This window comes from Vombatus ursinus, unplaced genomic scaffold (genome assembly GCF_900497805.2).
Source record: "Vombatus ursinus unplaced genomic scaffold, bare-nosed wombat genome assembly UNPS02014779.1, whole genome shotgun sequence".
Lineage (NCBI taxonomy): Eukaryota > Metazoa > Chordata > Mammalia > Diprotodontia > Vombatidae > Vombatus > Vombatus ursinus.
Window position 1 is genome coordinate 58,987,661 of NW_020954557.1, and position 20,535 is coordinate 59,008,195.

At 36.7% G+C, this 20,535-nt stretch overlaps 1 protein-coding gene across 1 annotated transcript in view; it reads left to right on the forward strand.

The window, feature by feature from the left end:
• Window positions 1-20,535, forward strand: part of LOC114045604 (lymphocyte antigen 75-like) — a 183,742-nt gene that overhangs the window by 161,458 nt on the left and 1,749 nt on the right. The window contains exons 35-38 of the mRNA XM_027865682.1: window positions 73-183; window positions 4,697-4,819; window positions 7,942-8,115; window positions 10,565-10,591. Coding sequence (XP_027721483.1) covers window positions 73-183; window positions 4,697-4,819; window positions 7,942-8,115; window positions 10,565-10,591 — 435 coding nt within the window. The remainder of the gene's footprint in view (window positions 1-72; window positions 184-4,696; window positions 4,820-7,941; window positions 8,116-10,564; window positions 10,592-20,535) is intronic.

Consider the following 20,535-nt stretch of genomic DNA (forward strand, 5'->3'; position numbering starts at 1 on the left):
TTTATGTCAGTTTATAAAATTCATTAAATTACTCTTTTATCTATAGTAACAGTGTCTTCATTTTCCATACAGATTGTCCTTCTTCTGCCTGGGTTCAGTTTCAAAGCAACTGTTATATTTTTCTTCAAACAACAGTCAAAATAGAAAACATTGAGGATGTAAGAAATCAATGTACAGACTATGGTAAGCTATTCACCTTTGTGCTTTATTTTGGCTTATTAGAACATAATAAATACAAACTGATTGAATCTGTGGTGTGAGGCGTGGTGAGCAGAGTTATTAAACTATAACTCTTTCCTCTCTCTCCTAGGCCCTCCTCCTCTCCATCTTACTACTGATGCATTTCCCAGAGCTGTTTTACAGGATAAATATTCCTCCTCTGCTCCAGAGAATTGTATCAAAGGATATATATTTCAGAAGCAGCTAGGTAGCATAGTGGATAGAGCACAGGGCCTGGAGTCAGGGAGACTCATCTTCCTGAGTTCAAATCTGGCCTTAGACACTTAGTAGCTGTGGGACCCTGGGCAAGTCACTTTTAACCTCGTTTTCCTCAGTTTCCTCATCTGTAAAATGAGCTGGAGAAGAAACTGGCAAACCACTCTAGTATCTTTGCCAAGAAAACCTTAAATGTGGTCACAAAGAGTCAGACATGACTGAACTATGATAAACATATATGTCTCTATTTTTAGGTCCGAACTCCCATGCAGAGACAGTGTGCTAGTAACACTTTAATGTTAATGTTAATTCCTTCTCTCATCTCTCTCTCTCTGCTCTGAGGATGCTCCCTTCTTAATTGCCACCAGGCATTTTCAATAAATACACCAAAACTTGCAAAAGCCTATGGTTAATCCCATTTTACAAAAACAAAAGTACAGTGCCTAAAGTAAAGAAAGGTTTTAGCCTTTCTCGATAAAGCCTAAGGCAGAGAAAGGGAGATCCAGAATCACCATTTTGGAATCTAGAGTCCATAGAAATTTTGGCAACACAGCATCTGTTCCAACACTCCTCATGCCCAACCTGCCCAAGCAGGTTCACTGCAAGAATACTGACCCCTTTCTTTGCCGTGATAGCCTCTGCCTGCATTTCTACTCACCTAACTCAATGCAGCTTCCAGCTCCATGAATCATCTACAGGTGTCATTAGGAGTTAGATTCTTCTGTCTCTGGGATTTGATGAAATAAATGACTTTGAAAGGTCACTCAGAGGCATGACCTCTCCACCTTCCTCCTGTAATATCACTTCCTTTCTCATACATTCATGGGATTAATTTGCACCTGGTGTGGTCACATTTCCCCAATTAAACAACTAATTATTTGGCCCCTTTTCTGTGATTAGGTCAGTGAAAAGCCAACTCCCTTATACTTTTTTTTAAAATAAAGGAATTAACAGTACAGTGTAGTGGATAGAACACTGAACTAAGAAGCAGGAACCCTGGAGTTGAGTTCCACCTCAAATAAATTCCATCCCAGCCATGGACAAGTCACTTTACTTCTGGAGGCTTGACTTCTTCACCTGCCACATAGGGACAATAAGTTGTACTACTTGCCTCCTGGGGTTATGAGGAAAGCACTTTGCAAAATTACAAAAATGTGAATTACTACTAAGTTTTATGACCACATTCTTTTTTTAAATTAAATTTTATTTTTTGTTTTCTCTCCTCACCTTACAACTAGGGGAAAAAAACTCATAACAAATATAACAAACAAACCCTCACTGGTTATGTCCAAATATATATAATATACATATATAAAACCCTGCACCCAGGATCTATCATTTCTCTCAGGAGGTGGGTAGCATGCTTCATCACAAATCCTTTGGAATCATGGTTGGTCATTGTACTAATCAGAGTTACAACTTTCAAAATTGTTTTCATGATGTTATTATAAAAATTGTTCTCCTAGTTCTACTCACTTCACTTTGGCATCAGTTAATATGAGTATTCCTAGGTTTTTCATGGCAGAAATAGAATCCAGGGGCAGCTAAGTGGCACAGTGGAGAGAGCACCGGCCCTGAAGTCAGGAGTGTCTGAGTTCAAATCCAGCCTCAGACTAAACACTTGACACTAGCTGTGTGACCCTGGGCAAGTCACTTAACCCCAATTGCCACAGGTGACAATTGGGTGAAAAGGTGGGCCACCAAAGGTGGATGAGCAGCCCTGAAAAGGGCTCAGGACACCCTCATACCAGAGGTGTTAGTCTTCCTGAACACCCTATACACCTGAAAGGACTTAGCAACTGTTTGGATATGGGTAATGGAGAGAGGGAAAAATTAATAATGAATCCTGTTTTGAGCTTGGTTAACTGGGATGGGAGAAAACAGAGAAGTTTGGGGATGGTTTAAGAGAGAAGATGGTGAAGTAAGTTTTATACATGTGGAGTTGGAGGTGCTGGTCTTATATTCAGGTGGTGTCCATCAAATAGTTAGATAGTAGTTGCTAGAGCTCAGGGGAGAGATCAAAGCTGAAGATGTGGATTTGGGAAACATCTGCATAGAGGTGATAATTGAACCCATGGGAATAGATGAAATTGCCAAGGGAAAGAGTATATAGAGAGAAACAGATAATGAGTTAAAAATTGAATGTATAATTAGTTAAATTTATTTGTTACCTTTTCAAGCTTCAGTCTAATTTCTTTATCTTTGTTGCCCTGTGCTAGAATTACCTGAGGTTAACTCTCTTTTATTATTTTACTTTCACATGTAGGATTTTTAAAAATAAACTCTTTTCTCATTTTTAAATATTGTCTTTAATTTATATATTAATCTTTTCATCGTACTTAAAGGGTAATTAACAAATATTTAGTATTCCTCTTTTTTTGTGTGTGATTTGAGAATAGCTATTAAGAGATTAGAGATCTGCATTAGATTTTACCCAGGGATGACACTGGAAATGCATTGTTCAAAATTCTTTATTTATCTGTGTAAATGAATTCTCTAGGGTCCTATGGTGTAATTTGTTAAAGAAAATGGAAATAGGCCTTATTTGCCTGGCATAGTAAATTAACATTATACAGTATTTAATTAGATTACAATTTAAAAATCGTTATAAATCCATTGGCTTTTACAAGGTCAAACATAATGATGAAAAACTCATCTTTTGATAGTTAAGCCTAAACTATAGCCTAGTTAAGCATTGTCCTTGAAGAAACTTGAATCTTCTTTTACAAGGAATAGGAATGTAAAACATCATCAGAGTATTAACCTTTGGCCCTGAGGTGTCACCTAAGGAAGGGAGAGGCCACCTATCAACACTGGGAATGAAGGGGGTAGGGGCCCATTTCCTTCCAGAAGAGACTTTTTGCTTCACCTCACAATTCTTTGGCTGCACTCAAGGTAATTGTTCTGAGGCAACACCGGGTCCTGTTTCCATGGCATCCCTATATAGGGTTTTTCCTATCCCACAGTCCTAAAAAGCAGAGAGACAGAGGCAGACCCCAAAGTATTGGTCATTCCCTCTCCTGGTATGATTGCATCCACATTGAACTCTCCTTTGCTCTCTTGCTGCTGCCATATTCCATCTCCAGCTTCAGTTGAATCTGCCCAGGTGTTTAGTGACAGTTCTAGGTATCATCATTTTAGATGCTATGAAGTGTAAAGGAAATAATTTCTTTTTTTTTTTTGAGAGTCAATCAGGGTTAAGTGACTTGCCCAGAATCACACAGCTAGAGAATATCATGTATCTGAGGCTGGATTTGAACTTAGGTCCTCCTGACTTCAGGGCTGGTGCTCTATTCACTGCACCACCTAGCTGCCCCTAAAGGAAATAATTTCATTAAGAACTGAATAAAATAGGACATTCATGGGATTTGGAAATAATAGAATTAGACCAAAGAATTCACCTTACAAATGACTGCAAAAAAAGGGTCAATATATTTTAACATGACATTAACATTTAACATTAACAGTTTATCTTTATTAATAGTAGTAATGAAGTAGTGGGAAAATGACAGAGTAGATAGCAGTTTGGGCTTGGGGTCAAGAAGATCTATGTTAAAATCCCACTTCTGTCAATGACTATGGGACCCTGAGCAAGTCATTTAATCTTTGTGTTTCTTAGGCAACTCCTTCTGATTTGTTTATGAAGTCAGATACTGGTTGAGGTTTTTGTTGCTAGAGGGAGTTCTCAGACTGGGAGTTCCTTAAACTGATGAAATAATATAACTATCATGAATTTGCATATTAGTAATAATAATAATGCCACCATAAATATAGATGGAGATATATGCATTCATACACATACCAGATCTGTCTATCAAAGTAGGATGGTAACTTTTCAGAAATTTATAGTCTTAGAAGGTTTCCTGAAACACCAAGGAGGGGTTAAGTAGCATACCCAAGGTCACATTATTAGTATGTTTCAGAAATGGAACTCAAACAATACAGAGATAGCATGGCATAGGAGAGAGTGAATAAGGCTTGGAGTTAGGAAGACCTAGGTTCAAATCCTATCTCAGCTACTCACTAGATGTGTGATGCTGAGCATCTCACTTAACCTATCTCTACCTCAGTTTTCTTATCTGTAAAAAAAAAAATTAAGGGGCTGGACTCAATAGCCTCTAAGGTCCTTTCAATCTGTGGTCCTATGACTTTGAAACCAGTTCTGTCTCCTCTTTACTATGCTGCCTCTCAATAATTTATACTTTTCAAGGAACTTTCACAAATCAAAATGGACTGATAGACTTTTTTTCCTCCCCAACAGCTTCAGGAGCTGATATGATTAGCATACATAATGAAGAAGAAAATGCATTTATACTGGAGACTTTTCAAAAACGATGGAAGGTCCAGGATGATATTTTATTAGGCATGTTTTATGACACAGATGGTAAGTGAGAGTTCTGCTCTGCAATAACATCTTATTTAATGTTAGAAATGTTTTCAGTCCCTTAAGTTTCCTTCAATTTTAGCTTCAGTGTAAATAGACATTTTCTGTAGCTACTGAGAAGCTCTAGCTGTCCTAGACTCAAGTGGCAGCTTTCTCTTAGGGTGTTCCACACAATTCAAGCATTTATGGATCTACAAGATACTCTTGGAAGTTAGTTAAGAATTTAAGAAATGACATGTTTAAAAAGCTCAAAGTTGGTTCTTTAATTGAAATTTTGGTTTTAGTCTACTGTACTTACAGAAATAGCATTATAAATATCATCAGTAAGTTGAGGACATTGGCTTATTGAGGTTAAATTACTTTCACCAAGTGAAAAAAAATCCCAAATCATAATGCATGTTTGATTCTACAGATCTTACAGATCCTACAAGTCTTTGGAGCAGGTGTGACCCAGCAGATATATATCTGGGGAGAAGGGGGGTTGGTCACTTTTAAATGTCTACCTGTCTGACTATAGAAAAGATGAACAGTGATGCTGAAGGCACCACTGTAGTTGTTGGCAGCAGGCAAGAACCATGTGCTAAGGCCAAAGGAGAGCCCTTTGTTTCAAAATTATTCATCCTAAAGGTCATTAGATTCAAGATTTTCCTTAATTTGTAGGGAACAAAGGAAGGGAACAAACATTTAATAGACACCTACAATGTGCTAAGAACTTTACAAATATCTCATTTGATCCTCACAACAACCCTGAGAAGTAAGATGCTATTTATTATCTCCATTTTACACTTGAGGAACCTGAGTCAGCCAGAGGTCAATTAACTTGCCCAGGGTCATATAGTTGATAATTATCTGAGGCTGGATTTGAACTTTGGTCTTCCTGACTCCAGGCCTAGCACTGTATCCACTTCATCACCTACTCTGTAGAGGAAGAAAAGTTGAAAGTGGGCAGGTAGTGTGTTAAAATGGAAAGAACACTGACTTTGGAGTCAGAGGTCCTGGATTCAAATCTTGATTCTTACTCCCTGCCTGACCGTATCCTACCTGTGGGAGTTGAGGCTAGTTATTTAACCTCCCTGGCCTTCATTTCCTGATTCATGAAATAAAAAGATTGGACTAAATGGCTTCATAGGGTTCTTCCATCTCAAAATCTATAATCCTATGATATCCTGCTGTCTCTAGTGATATAATGTTAGAAGAGAGGAGCCCAAAATTAGCAAAGGTTAGTCTTCTTGCAGTTGTAGATATATTGAGGTTGATCTTATTTGATGGACCTTTAAAGGCTACTGGCCTATAGGATTCTAACTTATTTTAATCTGGTGTCAATTTGTTTTCAAGATATCTCTAACCACATATTTCCTCTTCCTGAATTCATCAATTTCAAGTCCCCAGTGAAGCCAGATGGGTGAAACATTTTTGTGACTTTATCTTAACAATCCTGTAGGATATGGGGCATTGTCATAAAATGTACATTCTCCTAACTTGTTTAAATATACTTTCACACCTTGCCCAAAGGATTTCTCTAAATAAAATTCTTACTGGACTTCCAGCCAAAAAATATCACACCCAGCAAAACTAAGCATAATTCTCAATGAAAAAAAATGGACATTTGATCAATTGTCGGATTTTCAGGACTTTGTTTAAAAAAAAAACTAAACTCAATACAAGATTTGACATACAAGAGCCAAGAGAAATATAAGGCACATACCAATGACCAATTACAAGGGACTAAATAAGGATAGAATGTTTGCCTTTTATGTATGGAAAATGTAAAACCAATGGTCTAAGATTATTACTAGTAATTAGGTAATTTATAAGAAAGATTGGGGTAGATCTGAGTATGACATGACTTCAAAAAGTAAAACCATGCAAGAATAGCTAAAAGGGTAATTATCTTTTACAAATGAGGTACGAGAGGAAGAACTAATACAGAGGAATTAGATGGGGGAGGGAAGCTGTTAGTTCTGGAAGCCTACTTTCATGGGGAATGGGTTTAAGAAGGGAAAATACATACACATTTAGAAGAGTATATAATTCTTCTAAATTTAGAAAGAAATAAAACTCTAAGAGGATAGGGAGGGGGGAGAGGATAAAGGAGGGATCTTTAGAGGGAAGAGTGAGGGAATAGGTTAAAAGGAGACTATAGAAGGGGGTTTAGATTTAGGGGAATGTGAGGATAAGGGAGGGATTGCTGGAGTGGGGGTAGGTCAAGTAATAGGAGGGTAAGGTAGCAGGTAGAAATAAAATAGAGGAGTTAGGAGAGAGAGGGTAAAAGAGATAGGCACAAACATAAAAACAAAGATTATTAGAAGAATCTCTTAGGGAAAAAATATGTATGTGTATATGTGTATGAATTATATCAATACCTATATAGAAATATATTCACACTCAATTATAGCTTTGGGGTGGTGGGTAGGGAGGAGGAAGGGGGGAAAAAGAACAAAGTAAAAAGTGTACAGTAGAGAACAAAAGAAAACCTACAAGGAAGCAAAGAAGCAAAGAAAAGATGGACAGTTTTCAACATAACACACAGTATTTAATATAAAGGCTTTCTTAAAATGAAAAGTTATTGCTTTATATTTTGAATCCTCTCCTATGTTCTGCTGTGCACATGACATTTTTTCTTTTCTTATTTTTTATTTAAGTTTAATATTTAAGTTTATACTATTTCTTTCTCTTTTCTTATTATACATTTAAGTTTTATCATTTGTCTAAAATAAACAAATTAAAAAAATAAAATTCTTAGCACTGTCTTAAGAGTATCTAACATAACTGCTCATCTTTTCATCTTTCTTTTCCTTTCTTTCATTCTTCCTTCCTTCCTTTCTTCCTTTCTTTCATGATTCAGGTTAACAGTGTCACAAACCTAGACGCCAAGCAAGGAAATTGACGTCTTATCAATTCCTAACTATTCTTTGCTCCTTGTACCTAGTTTTTATTTCTTTTCACTTCTCCTTTTACATTTTCAGTGTTTGTTTTGATTTTTGAGTCCTAAAAGGAAAATATTAGGCCAAATCTTGATCATTTCCTACCTGTTGTACTAAAAAAAAAAAAATTCTTGGCTTTTGGGTCATAAAAATGCTATCTGACAGTAATAATGTGAGAAAACTTCCCCTAACCCACAGATGATAGCTTCAAATGGTATGACAAGTCTAACATGACATTTAACAAGTGGAAAAACTCAGAAGAAAGTCAAGACCTAATAGACACATGTGCTTTTTTGCAAACCAAGTCTGGTATATGGAAAAAAGGAAACTGTGAAGTTTCTTCTGTGGAGGGTGCCCTATGTAAAGCAGCTGGTAAGTATAGCTGAATGTTTTTTTTTTCTTATTCTAAGGAGAACAATGAAAGAGGAAAGGAAGATTTATGCTCATTTACTTTTGTTTCTTTAAAAAAATGTTGCAAACAGTATTAAAGATTTAGAACTAGTGGGGATCTTAGAGGTCATCTAGTCCATATACCTCCTTGTTTTGTTTTGCTTTTTTTTTTGCTTTTTTTTTTCTTACTGATGAGGAAACTGGGCCGTAAAGAGGTGAAAACCCAAGGTCATGCAAGTACTAAGTGGCAGAGCTGGAATTGAGGCTCGCTCTTGTGACTCCCAATCCACCTCTCTTTTCAATGTGCCTGGCTACCTCTTTCAGAACAAGCATCCCCCCAAAATGGTCTCCTCTTAAATAGTGTGCAAATTAATTTTGTAATTTGCATAAATTCAAGAGCTAAAGTCAAATCATGTAAGCCAGAAGCATTTTTATTCTACTGGTATTTTTAAGTATTTCAAGAATTTTCTTAGTTTCTTCCATAGAAAAATTATCTTAGATTTGTATATGCGATGGTTCAACTCAAAAAATAGTTTTACAAAGTCAATGGCTAAATTCCATAAATCCAGATTACTTAAAAAAAGAATTATTTTCCGTGAAAGAACAAGCCCTTTTATTTAAACATACAAAAAATAATAACATTTTAATCCTTTTTAAGATTATAGGTCATATATGTTTATTTATGCAAAAGCAGTGGTTTTGCAGAAAATTAATTTTGTGAACAAAATTATATTAGAGCATGATAATGTTTTGTTAAAAAGCCATTGAACATAATTCGAGCACTCCACGTGTTCTAATTATTGTAATTTAACATTTTTTTTCTGTGGTTGAAACCTTTCATTTTTGAATTAAGAGATTTAAAATATACATTAAGTTTAATTGACAAAATTTTCCTATGTTGTCGTCATTGTTATTCAGTCATGTCTGACTCTTTGTGACCCCATTTGCGGTTTACTTGGCAAAGATGCTAGGGTGGTTTGCCATTTCTTTCTCCAGTTCATTTTACAGATAAGGAAACTGAGGCAAACAGGGTTAAGTAAGTGTCTGAGGCCAGATTTCAACTCAGGAAGAGGAGTCTTTGTAACTCCAGGCCCAGCATTCTATCCACTATGTCACCTAGCTGCCCTATTTTCCTTTACACTGGCAATAATCACTTTTTCAGTTTAATTCTACAACCAGAACTCTAGAATTAAAGACCTTGGTTATTTCCACCTGTACTGGTAAAAACTCCCTCGCTAACCTCCCTAGGTGTAGCAATGAAGTAAGTCATAATGACGATATAAATGTTTTTCATTCCCTGGACCATTCTATTTTCCCAACTTTTTAGAATTGTGACCAGGGCAATAGGCAAATATTTTGTACCACTGGGACCTCAGAGACAGTTATGAGGCATATTTAAACAAAGGGAAATGGACAACATACCCTCCCTTTTCCACCAATGCCACTGTTGGCCAGCAGCACCAAAGCAACCCACCACAATTTTAATTGCTGACTATGCCGCGGCTTTTGCTGATTGACATCTTAGCCAGACAAAACAAAAAGAAAACAACAAAAGGAGCACAGGTAGAAACTTGTTAGACCCTCTTCCCTCTCCCCTTCCTGTAAGACATCACCCTGGGATGTCAGAGCTCCTCTTCAATAACAAAAAGACTATTAACAACAGGTGATTCAACCTAAAAAGATCCCAGTCGGAGGATACTGTTGCAGTGCACTGAAGCAACAGTCAGACTGCTACTTATTGTCTTCTTTGTTGCTTTATAAATAACTTGGGTAGCGGAAGGGGTGGGGGTGGGGGACTTATAGGTAGGATCTGTTTGCCTGTAAAGGACCTCAATAACCCCATCCTCTATGTGTGGTTATGTTCCTAACTGATGCATTATTGTTTGATAGATTTCAAAACATTTCCCATTAAAAAAAATGGGGGGAGAGAAGGGAAGGGAAAAATACTTGGCATATATTTAATTTGAATGAAATAAAATAAATTTTATTTTGTTATGAAATTTTTGTGATTAAATTGGCATTTAAGCTTACTAATCTAATAATCACATCCCTATTCTTAAATTCTCAAAAAGTTCTCCTGAAGAAAAATACATTTCTTGACTTCTGGACATTGGCAGTTGAAAATTTTATAGTAGAGACATACCATTACCATTGTTTGGGGTTGTTTTTGTGTTTTTTTTTTTGTTTGTTTTGTTTTTTGTTTTTTTAAGATTGTATGCTTCACATGCACTGCTTCAGGGCATGATTACAGTAAAACAAAACAGTGCAGTATGCAGAATACATAAAAGATACATATAAATATAAGATACATATACATATAAGATACATAATATATGTAAGATAGTAAGTTTTTCTTTTGAAATTCATTGTTTAAAGGCAACAGGCTAAAAATGTCTGAATTTTTTATTCTGATTTCCGTTTTTTTTTTCAGTTTCTTATGAAAAGAAATACTTACCAGGTGAGTATTATTCTTTGTTTTAAATTTAATTAATGCTCCACATGTACTCTATTGAAAACATAACATGTTGCCCTTCTTGTAGATACAGACCATCTTTGCCTTTTAATTTTTATTTTCTTCTGGGTCCTCAAATCAAGGATTATTTAAACAAATGGTCCATTGCATGAATTGTCTCCTACTTTATATGAGTGGGACAAAAAGCCACTTGTTGATTTGCCTCAAATGTTAAATGTTTTTCTCCAAAGTCCAATTCCAATGTCAGCTCCCTTAGGACACCTTCTCCAATTCCCCTTTCATAAATCCTCTTTCCCATTAGACCTTGCGTAGTACTTTCTTTTATGACTCTCTAGTAACCTTTTCATGTAATAATAATACTGAGTGTTATTCACAAGTATAGGTTAGGGGACACACAGAAGGCATTTAGTCTGAAACAGAATGGGGATTGCAAGCTCAGTTTGAGTAAACAGTATGTTATGTCAGTCAAAAAAAAAAAAAGAGGAAAAAATTCCATCTTGAGGGACGTTAATAAATATGGCTTCCAAGAATCAGGAGGTGCTGGTTTCTCTGTTGTTGTTCATTTGTTCAGTCATGTCTGACTCTGCATGACCCCATGGACCATAGCACACCAGGTCCTTCTGTCCTCCACTATCTCCCAAAGTCTGTCCAAGCTCGTGTTCATTGCTTCCATGACACTAGGTCACTCTGTACTCTGTCCAAGTCAGACAACAACCAGAATAGTGTGTTCTTTTTCAATCTCCACAATTTAGGTAGGACACTGATAATACTCAGGACAAACAGTCTAGTGAAGGATCTTAATTCCATGCCATATGAGAACTGGAGGACTGGGGATGCTTAGTCTAGAGAAGAGAAGGCAGGGAGGACATGGTAGTTATCTTCAAGTATTTGAAAAGTTGTCATTTGAAAGGGGTATTATACAATTTATTCTGTTTGGCCCCAGATAGAATAAAGAGCAGTGTGAAGTTACAAAGAAGCAAATTTAGGCTTAAGGACAGGAAAACCTTCCTCATAATTAGAAATATTACAAAGAGGAAGGAGGTGGTAGGTTCCCATTTATTGCTCAGACATTTTTTCAGCCATGTCCGATTCTTTGTGACCCCATTAGGGGTTTTCTTGGCAGATTGCCATTTCCTTCTCCAGCTCATTTTACAGATGAGGAAACCAAGGCAAACAAGGTTAAGTGCCTTGCCCAGGGTGACACAGCTGGTAAATGTCTGAGGCCAGATTTGAACTCAGGAAAATGAGTGTTCCTGACTCCAGACCCAGCATTATATGAATGGGACAAAAAGCCACTTGTTGATTTGCCTTACATAGTTGGATGTTTTACTGTGCCACCTAGCTGCCCTCCCATTTACTGGAAGTCCTCAAGCAGACATTGGATGACCATTTGTCAGCAATTCCTTTCAGGTATGAGTTGGAACATATGTCTGCTATGATCCCTTCCAACACTAAAATTCTATGATTCTTCCGTTTTTATCCACCTACTAAATTGTAAACTCTTTAAAGACAGAGATAATATCTTATAAGGGCAGCTAGGTGATGCAGTGGATAGAGTGCTGGGCCTAGAGTCAGGAAGACCTAAGTTCAAATCTGGCCTCAGACATGTACTAGCTGTATGACCCTGAGAAAATTATTTAACCCTGTTTGTCTCAGCCTCCTCATCTTTAAAATGAGTTAGAGAAGGAAATAGTAAACCACTCTGGTATCTTTGCCAAGAAAACCCTAGAAGGAGTTTAGAAGAGTCATGAAGTCATGTGAAAAATGACTAAACAACAACAAATCTCTTCCTTTACCTAACATAAGCACAATAAGTGCTTAACAAATGCTTGCTACTGAATTGTATTGAAAAGTTACACCTGAAGTTTTTATATTGAATCATATATTCCCATTGACTTGCATAATAATTTCAGAGACATTCCAATGGCAAATCACTTTGTCCCATGTAATAATATTCACACCTGCAAATGTTAATTTCACTTCAAGGAGCATCTGTCCTCCTCAGTATTTAATTCTGTGTGCATTTAATTCTTCCATATAACTCTTGCAGGAAAAGTTAATTAAATGGATAATTAATCAACATGGCCTTTTCAAACATTCATTGGTATATGCTAAAATGCACCACACAGTTCTCATTATGATAGTAGTTTTCACTGATTTTATGGCACATGTACATTTGTAAGCAGTCACTGGTTTGGACATGGTTTCAGGTTTTCAGTGAAAAGAGACCATGACAAGAATTCCTAGAGTTCATTGAACCTCCACCTGAACAATTCCAATTTCAAATTGCTCACTAGGGGTGTCCAAAAATGGAAGCAGGGCATTCCATTTCTGGACATCTATAATTATTAGGTTCTTTTCTATATGTAGCCAAAATATGTCATCTTGCAATTTCTTTTCATTGGTCCTTTTTCTGCCCTTTGATCATATAGATAGAGACTATTCCATGTTCCACATGAGAGCTTTTCAAATATTTGAAAGCATGTGTCATGTTCTCTCTAATTCTTCCCTTCTCCAAATGAAGTAAGCCCAATTCTTTCAACAAATCCTCAAATTTATTCAACAAAATTCAATATATATGTGCATTGAAAAAGCCATAAGGATAAGATAGACTCTTCCCTCAATAAGCTTATCATCTGGGTGTAGACAGAAATAATGTAGATATAAAGTAGAATGTGAAATTACACGCTGGAATCATGAACACAATGCTATAAAATGTAATAGGTAGAAAAAATCATTTCTGACTGGAGTGGAGTGGGGATAAAGAAAGGCTTAATGGGGAACATGGCATTTGAAGGGGGATTTGGAGGATGAGTAGGATCTTAACAGCTGGAGATGGAAAAGGGAGCATGGATTCTAGGCACAATAAAGAATGTGAACAAAGACATAGAAATGAATGTATTTACGGGTTTGTTTGGTTTTTTTGGTGGAGGTGGTTGAGGGGATGAAGCAGAAGAAGAAATTGTGTGAAATAAAATAGGGAAAGTTAGATTGGAATCAAATTTCAGATTCCTAATGATCAAGATTGCCCTCCTTTGGGTGTGATACAGTTTTTCAGTGCTCCTCTCCAAATGTGGCACCCTGAAGTGACACCACAGTGTGACCACTACAAAGTGTAGTGCTCCTATTCCCTCACTTGATCTAAACAATCCTCCCCCAAAGTCCTACTTTTCATGCATTGTTGTGGTGTAGAGGTGACTCTGGGTACTCTAAGTTGATGACCAACTAAGGGACTTTGTCTGAGAATCAGCCTACATTTGGAAAGACTAATCAAAAAAAAAAAAAGGTTGACCACTGAGTGAGAAAGACATGGAGATGACAAGGTTGCAAAGGTTTAGTCAAACTACTCAAAAAAGTATTTGTTTGTTAAAGTTTGGAGACATGACCTATGTCAGCATAAGGTATACCCACCATAATGAAATCATGCCTTTTGAAGTTGAAAATAGCATTAGGGTTTTTTGTTTGTTTGTTTTAGCAGCTATGTCATACTCTCAGCTCATACTAGAATTGTAGTTTTACTCCAAATCATACACACACACACACACACACACACACACACACACACACACACAAAGATATACACATGCATATGGAGATATATATATATATGTATATACAGAGACAGATAGAGATTAATCTCAAACCTGCCAATCTGTAGTTTACATAATCTTCCATTTTCCCCTTAAGAACAATCAGTGCAAAAAATAATTTTTCTTACTTTTTTAAACAAGTTTAACTTGGACCATTTTAATAAGAAGCAGTGATATCTTTTCTGCCATGGAATGAGTTGATGATATTATCTTACATTTATTTAAGTAGTATTTTTGTCCCTTACAAAGTATATTCAGATTCGTTATCTCATTTGATAAAAAAAAACTTTTAAAAATCAAAATACAAAAAATAATAAAAACTTCTCATAGTAATATAATGCTTTCCTTCCTTCAGCAACACAATGAGGTAGGCAAGTATACTATTATCACTGTTTGACAAATGAGGAAACGGGAACTGTAAGAGTTGTGACTTTGCCCATTGAGCTTTGATTCTATTAATATTTTTCTTTTAGGCTTTGTTTGGAGATGTTTTTGCATTTTTTTATCTTCTGAGTTTATGTCTTAGTCTTCCTTGCCACTATAGTAGATTTTTATGGTCATTTTTGTTGTTTGCTCATTTTCCAGCCTATTTCTTGACTTTGAACTTTATGTTAAAGTGGGGTCTACTCATGTAGGAGTAGAAGACACTATCCCAAGCTTCAGGCTTTTTCATGCTGCTATTTTCAGAGCTAGTTCTAGGAATCTGCAAGTTTTAGATGTTTCCACCGTGGAAGAGGTATAGACACTGGTCTCCTGGCCTGTGCTCTGATCTTCACTAAGGAAGGGGCCCCTGCTCCCCTGAAGCTGCAATGCACTAATGCTCCTCTCTGCTTTGGTACTATGACCAGGGCCCCTGCTCCCTTGTGACTGAATACCAGTACTCCTCTCCTCCCTGGAACTGTCCCAGAACTGTGTATGGTCAAAAGAGTTGCCAATCAGTGCCACCTATACCCAGTGCCAACAAAGGGTCCTTCTGATCTCTTTCTGAGCAGTCATCAAATCCCCTTATGGTCTCTGGGCTGAGAGCTTCTGAAGCTGCTGCTGCTGCAGCCACTATGTGTGTGGACTCCAGACAGGCCTCTACCCTGGTATCGTAGACTTCTGCTGACCTCTTAAGTTTTCTTAGGCCAGAAAAATGTTTCATCATATTGGCTTTGCCACTCCAAAATTTTATATAAGGCATTATTTTAAACTTGTTTGGAAGGGAATGTTGAGAGAGTTCATCTGGGTTGCCTTTACTCTTCCATCTTGGCTTTGCATACCTTGCTTAAAAACACATTACACTTACATTTTCATCCTTGTTCTCTTCTTCTATTTCTCTTTCCCCTTTTCCACAGCATGCTTTACTCTTTTCACCAGGAGTTTTCCTAATTCTTTTACCCATTTGAACTTAAACTTCAACATAGTTCCTATCCCAATAGAGTCAATGTAGTGTAATGGAAAAAAAAAAAACCCCAACACTACCAAAGATGTGATCTCTGGATCTGGCCCTGTAACTCTCTAGCCATGTGAATAAAGACAAATTATATAGCCTTTCTGATTGCCTCCTGACCCTCTCACAAGGTTGTTGTAAGGTTCAAATGAGATGGAAAGTAGAAAGAAAAAAAACACCAAGTATGATGACTATAAAGCTCCATAGATATGTAAAGTATCATCATGATCATCATCATCATGATCATCATCAGATCATTATTCTTTGTCTTTCTTTCTCTTTTAATAAGAACCCATACATTTTCTTTGTAGCTGTAACTTATATAATCTTTTTTTCTCCACATTTTGTTCAAGAAATAGCAAGGAGGGTAGTGTCACTGGAGTATGGTATAAGAAAACTGGAAAGGCAAAAAGGGACCAGGTTTTGAAAGACTTTAAAAGTCAAACAATTTTATAATTAATTCTGAAATGGTTAAGGAGTCACTCAAGTTTCTTGAATAAGACAGTGGACCTGCACTTTAGATCTTGCCCAACTGGCTCTAAAAGTCTTTTGCTATGGTACATTCAGGACATTGCTTTGATACATCAGTACATTCAGGTGTTGTTCTTTCTTCTTCCTTACCCCCTTTTCTTGAGCAGGTGCTATCTCTCCTGTCTTGGAGTTTTATATTGGAATAAACCAAACATTTGTTATGCAAAATTTTCCCTATCATGTCTCTATTTCATCCTAATTTTTCTAACCCTGTAGCCTTTTAAAAAGTATTTTCATGTTTTCATTTCCTAATCCTTCAATTTCTGTTTTATGCATAAAACCCCTCCCCACCCCTGTGATGTTTCTTTGTATATAATTTGTGTGATTTACTACTTCAGATTTTCTTCATTTAGTCTCCGCTCCATCATCATCCTTTACCACACCCTTTTTGGGTTTTGTCTTTAAGAAAATATTTCTTCCTGCAAGTCTTTCAACATATATTTCTGTATTCTGAAGGTAACCTCCCAAATCTCACTGTGTTTTAATTTCTCATTCATTCTCCAGAAGCAAGCTTCTTGGTCATTATAATTATATGGTAGTCTTTTTCTTTCTTTTTTTTCTTCTTTTGTTGTTCTTTTCATTTAAATTTTTATAGTCATTGTGAATATTGTTTTCCTGGTTCTACTTACTTTATTCTACATCAGAACATCATGACACTTCCTATGCTTCTGTGAATTCTTTGTAAGCCCAGTAATTGTTATTAAACCTTTCCTCAATCAGTGGCTATCTACTTTGTTTCTAGTTCTTTGCTACCATAAAAAATTGTTATGCTCCTCCTCCCTTCTTTGCCAAGATGGGAGATTCTGGGTGTGAAACATTGTAGGTACTCAGACTTCTGGAATATGCTGGTTAGTTTCATTGAATTGCTTCCCTCCACCCCTTTTTTAAACAAGTCTTTGTTATAAGGGGTGGCTCTCCGGTTAGGGAGGGGAGAAGAGATATATTTGGAAATAAAGGCAATATAAACAAAAGGTATTAATAAAAGTATTATAATACGACAGTAAATATTTTTTAGTCAAGCCCTGATTGGACCTTGTGATTTAAACACCTGTGCAGTTTGTCCTGCATGCAAAATGAATATGAGTAAAGATTCAGTGATCCTTAAAAATTTTAATTGTTTTTATCCTTTCATTACTTTAGCATTTGCCATGTCCTTGCCACTTCTTTTATCCTTTTGTCTTCTCAAAGCATTTCTTTCAAGAACATCATCTGTAGCTTCTCATTCATTGCCATTGTAATTTCAATGTCATTGTGCCCTTTCCTCTTTTGATGATTCTTGGTTTCTTCTGATTTGTTTCAAGTATTAAATTACCTTTACCCCTCCTTTATCTCACTTTTGAAATCTGGGTTCCATCAACACTAGATGTATTTTCCCCTCCATTATTTTGTCTACAGACTCTTCTCTTTTTTTTTCTTCTAGAGACTTCAGACAAAGCTATTTTGAAACAGCCAGTCTCCTTTTTCTCAGTAAAAGATCTCTTATCCCTGCTGTTTTCCTGTTGTACCACTTAATCACCGTTAGGTCCTTTACCTGTTTTCCTTTTCCTACCACCCCAACTTCAACTTCATCATATCTCTTTTCTTCCATCTGCTCTAGGAAATCCCCTGTTGCTTTCTTCCTCATTTTAGGGCCCCAGAAGACTTCCCTACATTCTGTTGGGCAGATGTTTCCAACATCATTGTTCCTCTTGTACTTTTGTTCTGGGCTTTTAGAACAAGGCCAGTTTCTCTTTTATTATGACATGTTTTTGGACAGTTTGCATAAATGTGGCCTTTACTATCACAAAGATTACACAGTTTTCTTTTATATGGGAGGCAGTTGTATTCTTGGTCTTGACTTTCCACTGGTTTCCTTAATTCCTGTATTTGCTGGCTTGAGTTGCTACATCTGATGTTCATAGGATCATAGATTCAATGCTCAAGGAATTTGAGGTGATTTAGTCTAACTTCTCATTGTATAGATAAGGAAACTGAGGACTAGAAAAGTTAAGTTCCTGATCTAAGGTAAATGTGGCAGATTTGGGATTTGAACCAGGAAATGGCTTGTAAGGTCCCTTCCACTTCTAAACTGATGGTTCAGTGTTCTTCTGACTGCAAATTCTGTTCTCTTTCCTTTTTTTCTTTTTTCTTTTTGGTGAGGCAATCAGGGGTTAAGTGACTTGCCCAGGGTCACACAGCTAGTGTGCTCTTTCCATTGTATCACAATCTTTGACAGACCTCCCAGTCTTCCCCTGTTTCCTTTCTGTCACAAACCACTCAACACAAATAAAGGGCATTTCATTTTAACAAAAGTCCTAGGAGGTAGGATGAGCATCATTATTTCCATTTGACAGATAAAGAATAAGTGATTTTCCTCCTCTCCTCCCCCTCTCCCCACCCCCTCACAATGATACGAATAGTGGCAGAGCTGAAACTGGCCTCCAGGTCTGCAAACTGCCAAGTCCAGTGGGTCAGGCTTCTACTTTAAATTCAATTTGAAGGTATTTATTAAATAGCACTTGTAATGTCAATGGCAGTAGGCCAAGCTCTACTTTGAACTTTTAGTGGATATATGTGTTTCCCCTTATGTAAAGGGAAAATTTTGAGGCCTGGATACATATAAACACTGAAAAATGTTAGTTATTAAAAATTGTCATTATTTTATCACATCAGGACCATGCTAGTATATTTCACACTAGCAAATGGCAACCCCCCTTTTTCCTTCCTCCCTCCCCCCCCACCTTATGGTGCCTTTTCTTGAGGTATTGCCACTGCTAGATCAAAGGTTTTTAAGAGGCCACCATCAGGATTCTATGTGAGTTTGGCCCACATCTACCCTATCCTTTACCTAGGGTAGAATCAAAAAAGGACAAAGAGCAAACACACAAAGGAAGGCCCAGTAAACTGCTGAATATAATCAGACCCTGAAGGCGGACATTTTAGACTTTTTTTTTTCTCTATGAGGTAAACATACACATTTCTGTTTTTACATTTCCATAGCTCTGTGATGTCCAGGTTATCGATAAGATAGACTCAGCTTCTCATCCTATGCACCTCTTGCTCTCGTCCTCCATAGGGAGGCGGCCTAATGAGCTTACAGCCTTTCTCTAGTTAGTAAATTTGGAGGGCACTCTAAAACTAACTGCTTTACAATTCTAGCCATTGAATTAAATGGAACTCATTTAATGTAACTGATTCCTGATTAAGAAGAAAAGCTCTACTAACCCCAGTGGACTATTTCAAAAACATCTGGATCAATTTAGAATGTAAAAGAAGTATCTCTGAAAACTTGTAAAGAATCCTTTTAGAAACTGCACTGCTTAAAAAAAAAACTTTTCTTAATGTTAGTGGTAGTTGCCTTAGACTATAATAGAATGATAAAAAACCACTCTCCCAGCCTGCTTAAATCTTTCATTAAAACAATTTGGCATTTAACCAGTGGTCCCTAAGGAAGGCTCAGGAACTCTCAAAAATACTACATTGTGGCTTATGTTCCTCACCTGGGATCATAGAACTTTAGAGCTAGAAGAGATCTTAAAGATTATCTAACTCCAACCACTTCATTTTTACATATTTGGAAACTGAAGGCCTAACAGGAGAAGTAATTTGCCCAAGGCCATGCAAGTGACATTGCCAGGTCTTCTGACTTTTATCCAATGCTCTTTGCATTATGAAAGAAGGTCTTCTAGGAAATATTTCTCCCAGTAGCTTTTTATTATCACCAAAACTTGACCATTACTGGCATGAATTTACAAGTAGCCATGAAAGCCATTTAAAAAACATAAAATATGCAAGCTATTATCATTATGCAAAAATAAGTGCACATAGAAGAAAGTTGTAGGCACCCAGATATCTTCTATGCCTTTGGGTCTTTTGCTGCCGTTTATGACTCTTAGTCTTTAGTGCAACTAAACTAACTTGTAAACCAGTTCTCTTAGATTTAGCTAGCTGAATTATCTCCCACAAAGATGGGGGTACTTGGTTTGCAAAGGAAAGAACTACATGCTTGCACATTTTGCAAAACTTTTTGAATACAAAGCTGCATAAAGTTACCTGTAAAGAATCCAGAGAACCAAAAGACTTTGTTATACCATCCTTGAAAAGTGGTTTTTTCTCCCAGTCAAGAATAATTTAACAATAATTACAATTGATAATTATAAATATTAGTTGATATTTATATAGCATTTACTATGTGCCACACATTGTGCTAAGCATTTTACAACTTTCTCATTTTATGCTAATAATCTTGGGAGGTTAGGTGTTTTATTATTTCCATTTTACAGAAACAGGCAAAACAGGTTAGATCACTTGCTCAGGGTCACACAGCTAGTGTCTCAATTTGAACTCATGTCTTTCTGACTCCAGGCCCAAGAATCTTAAGATATGACCTGGGTTCA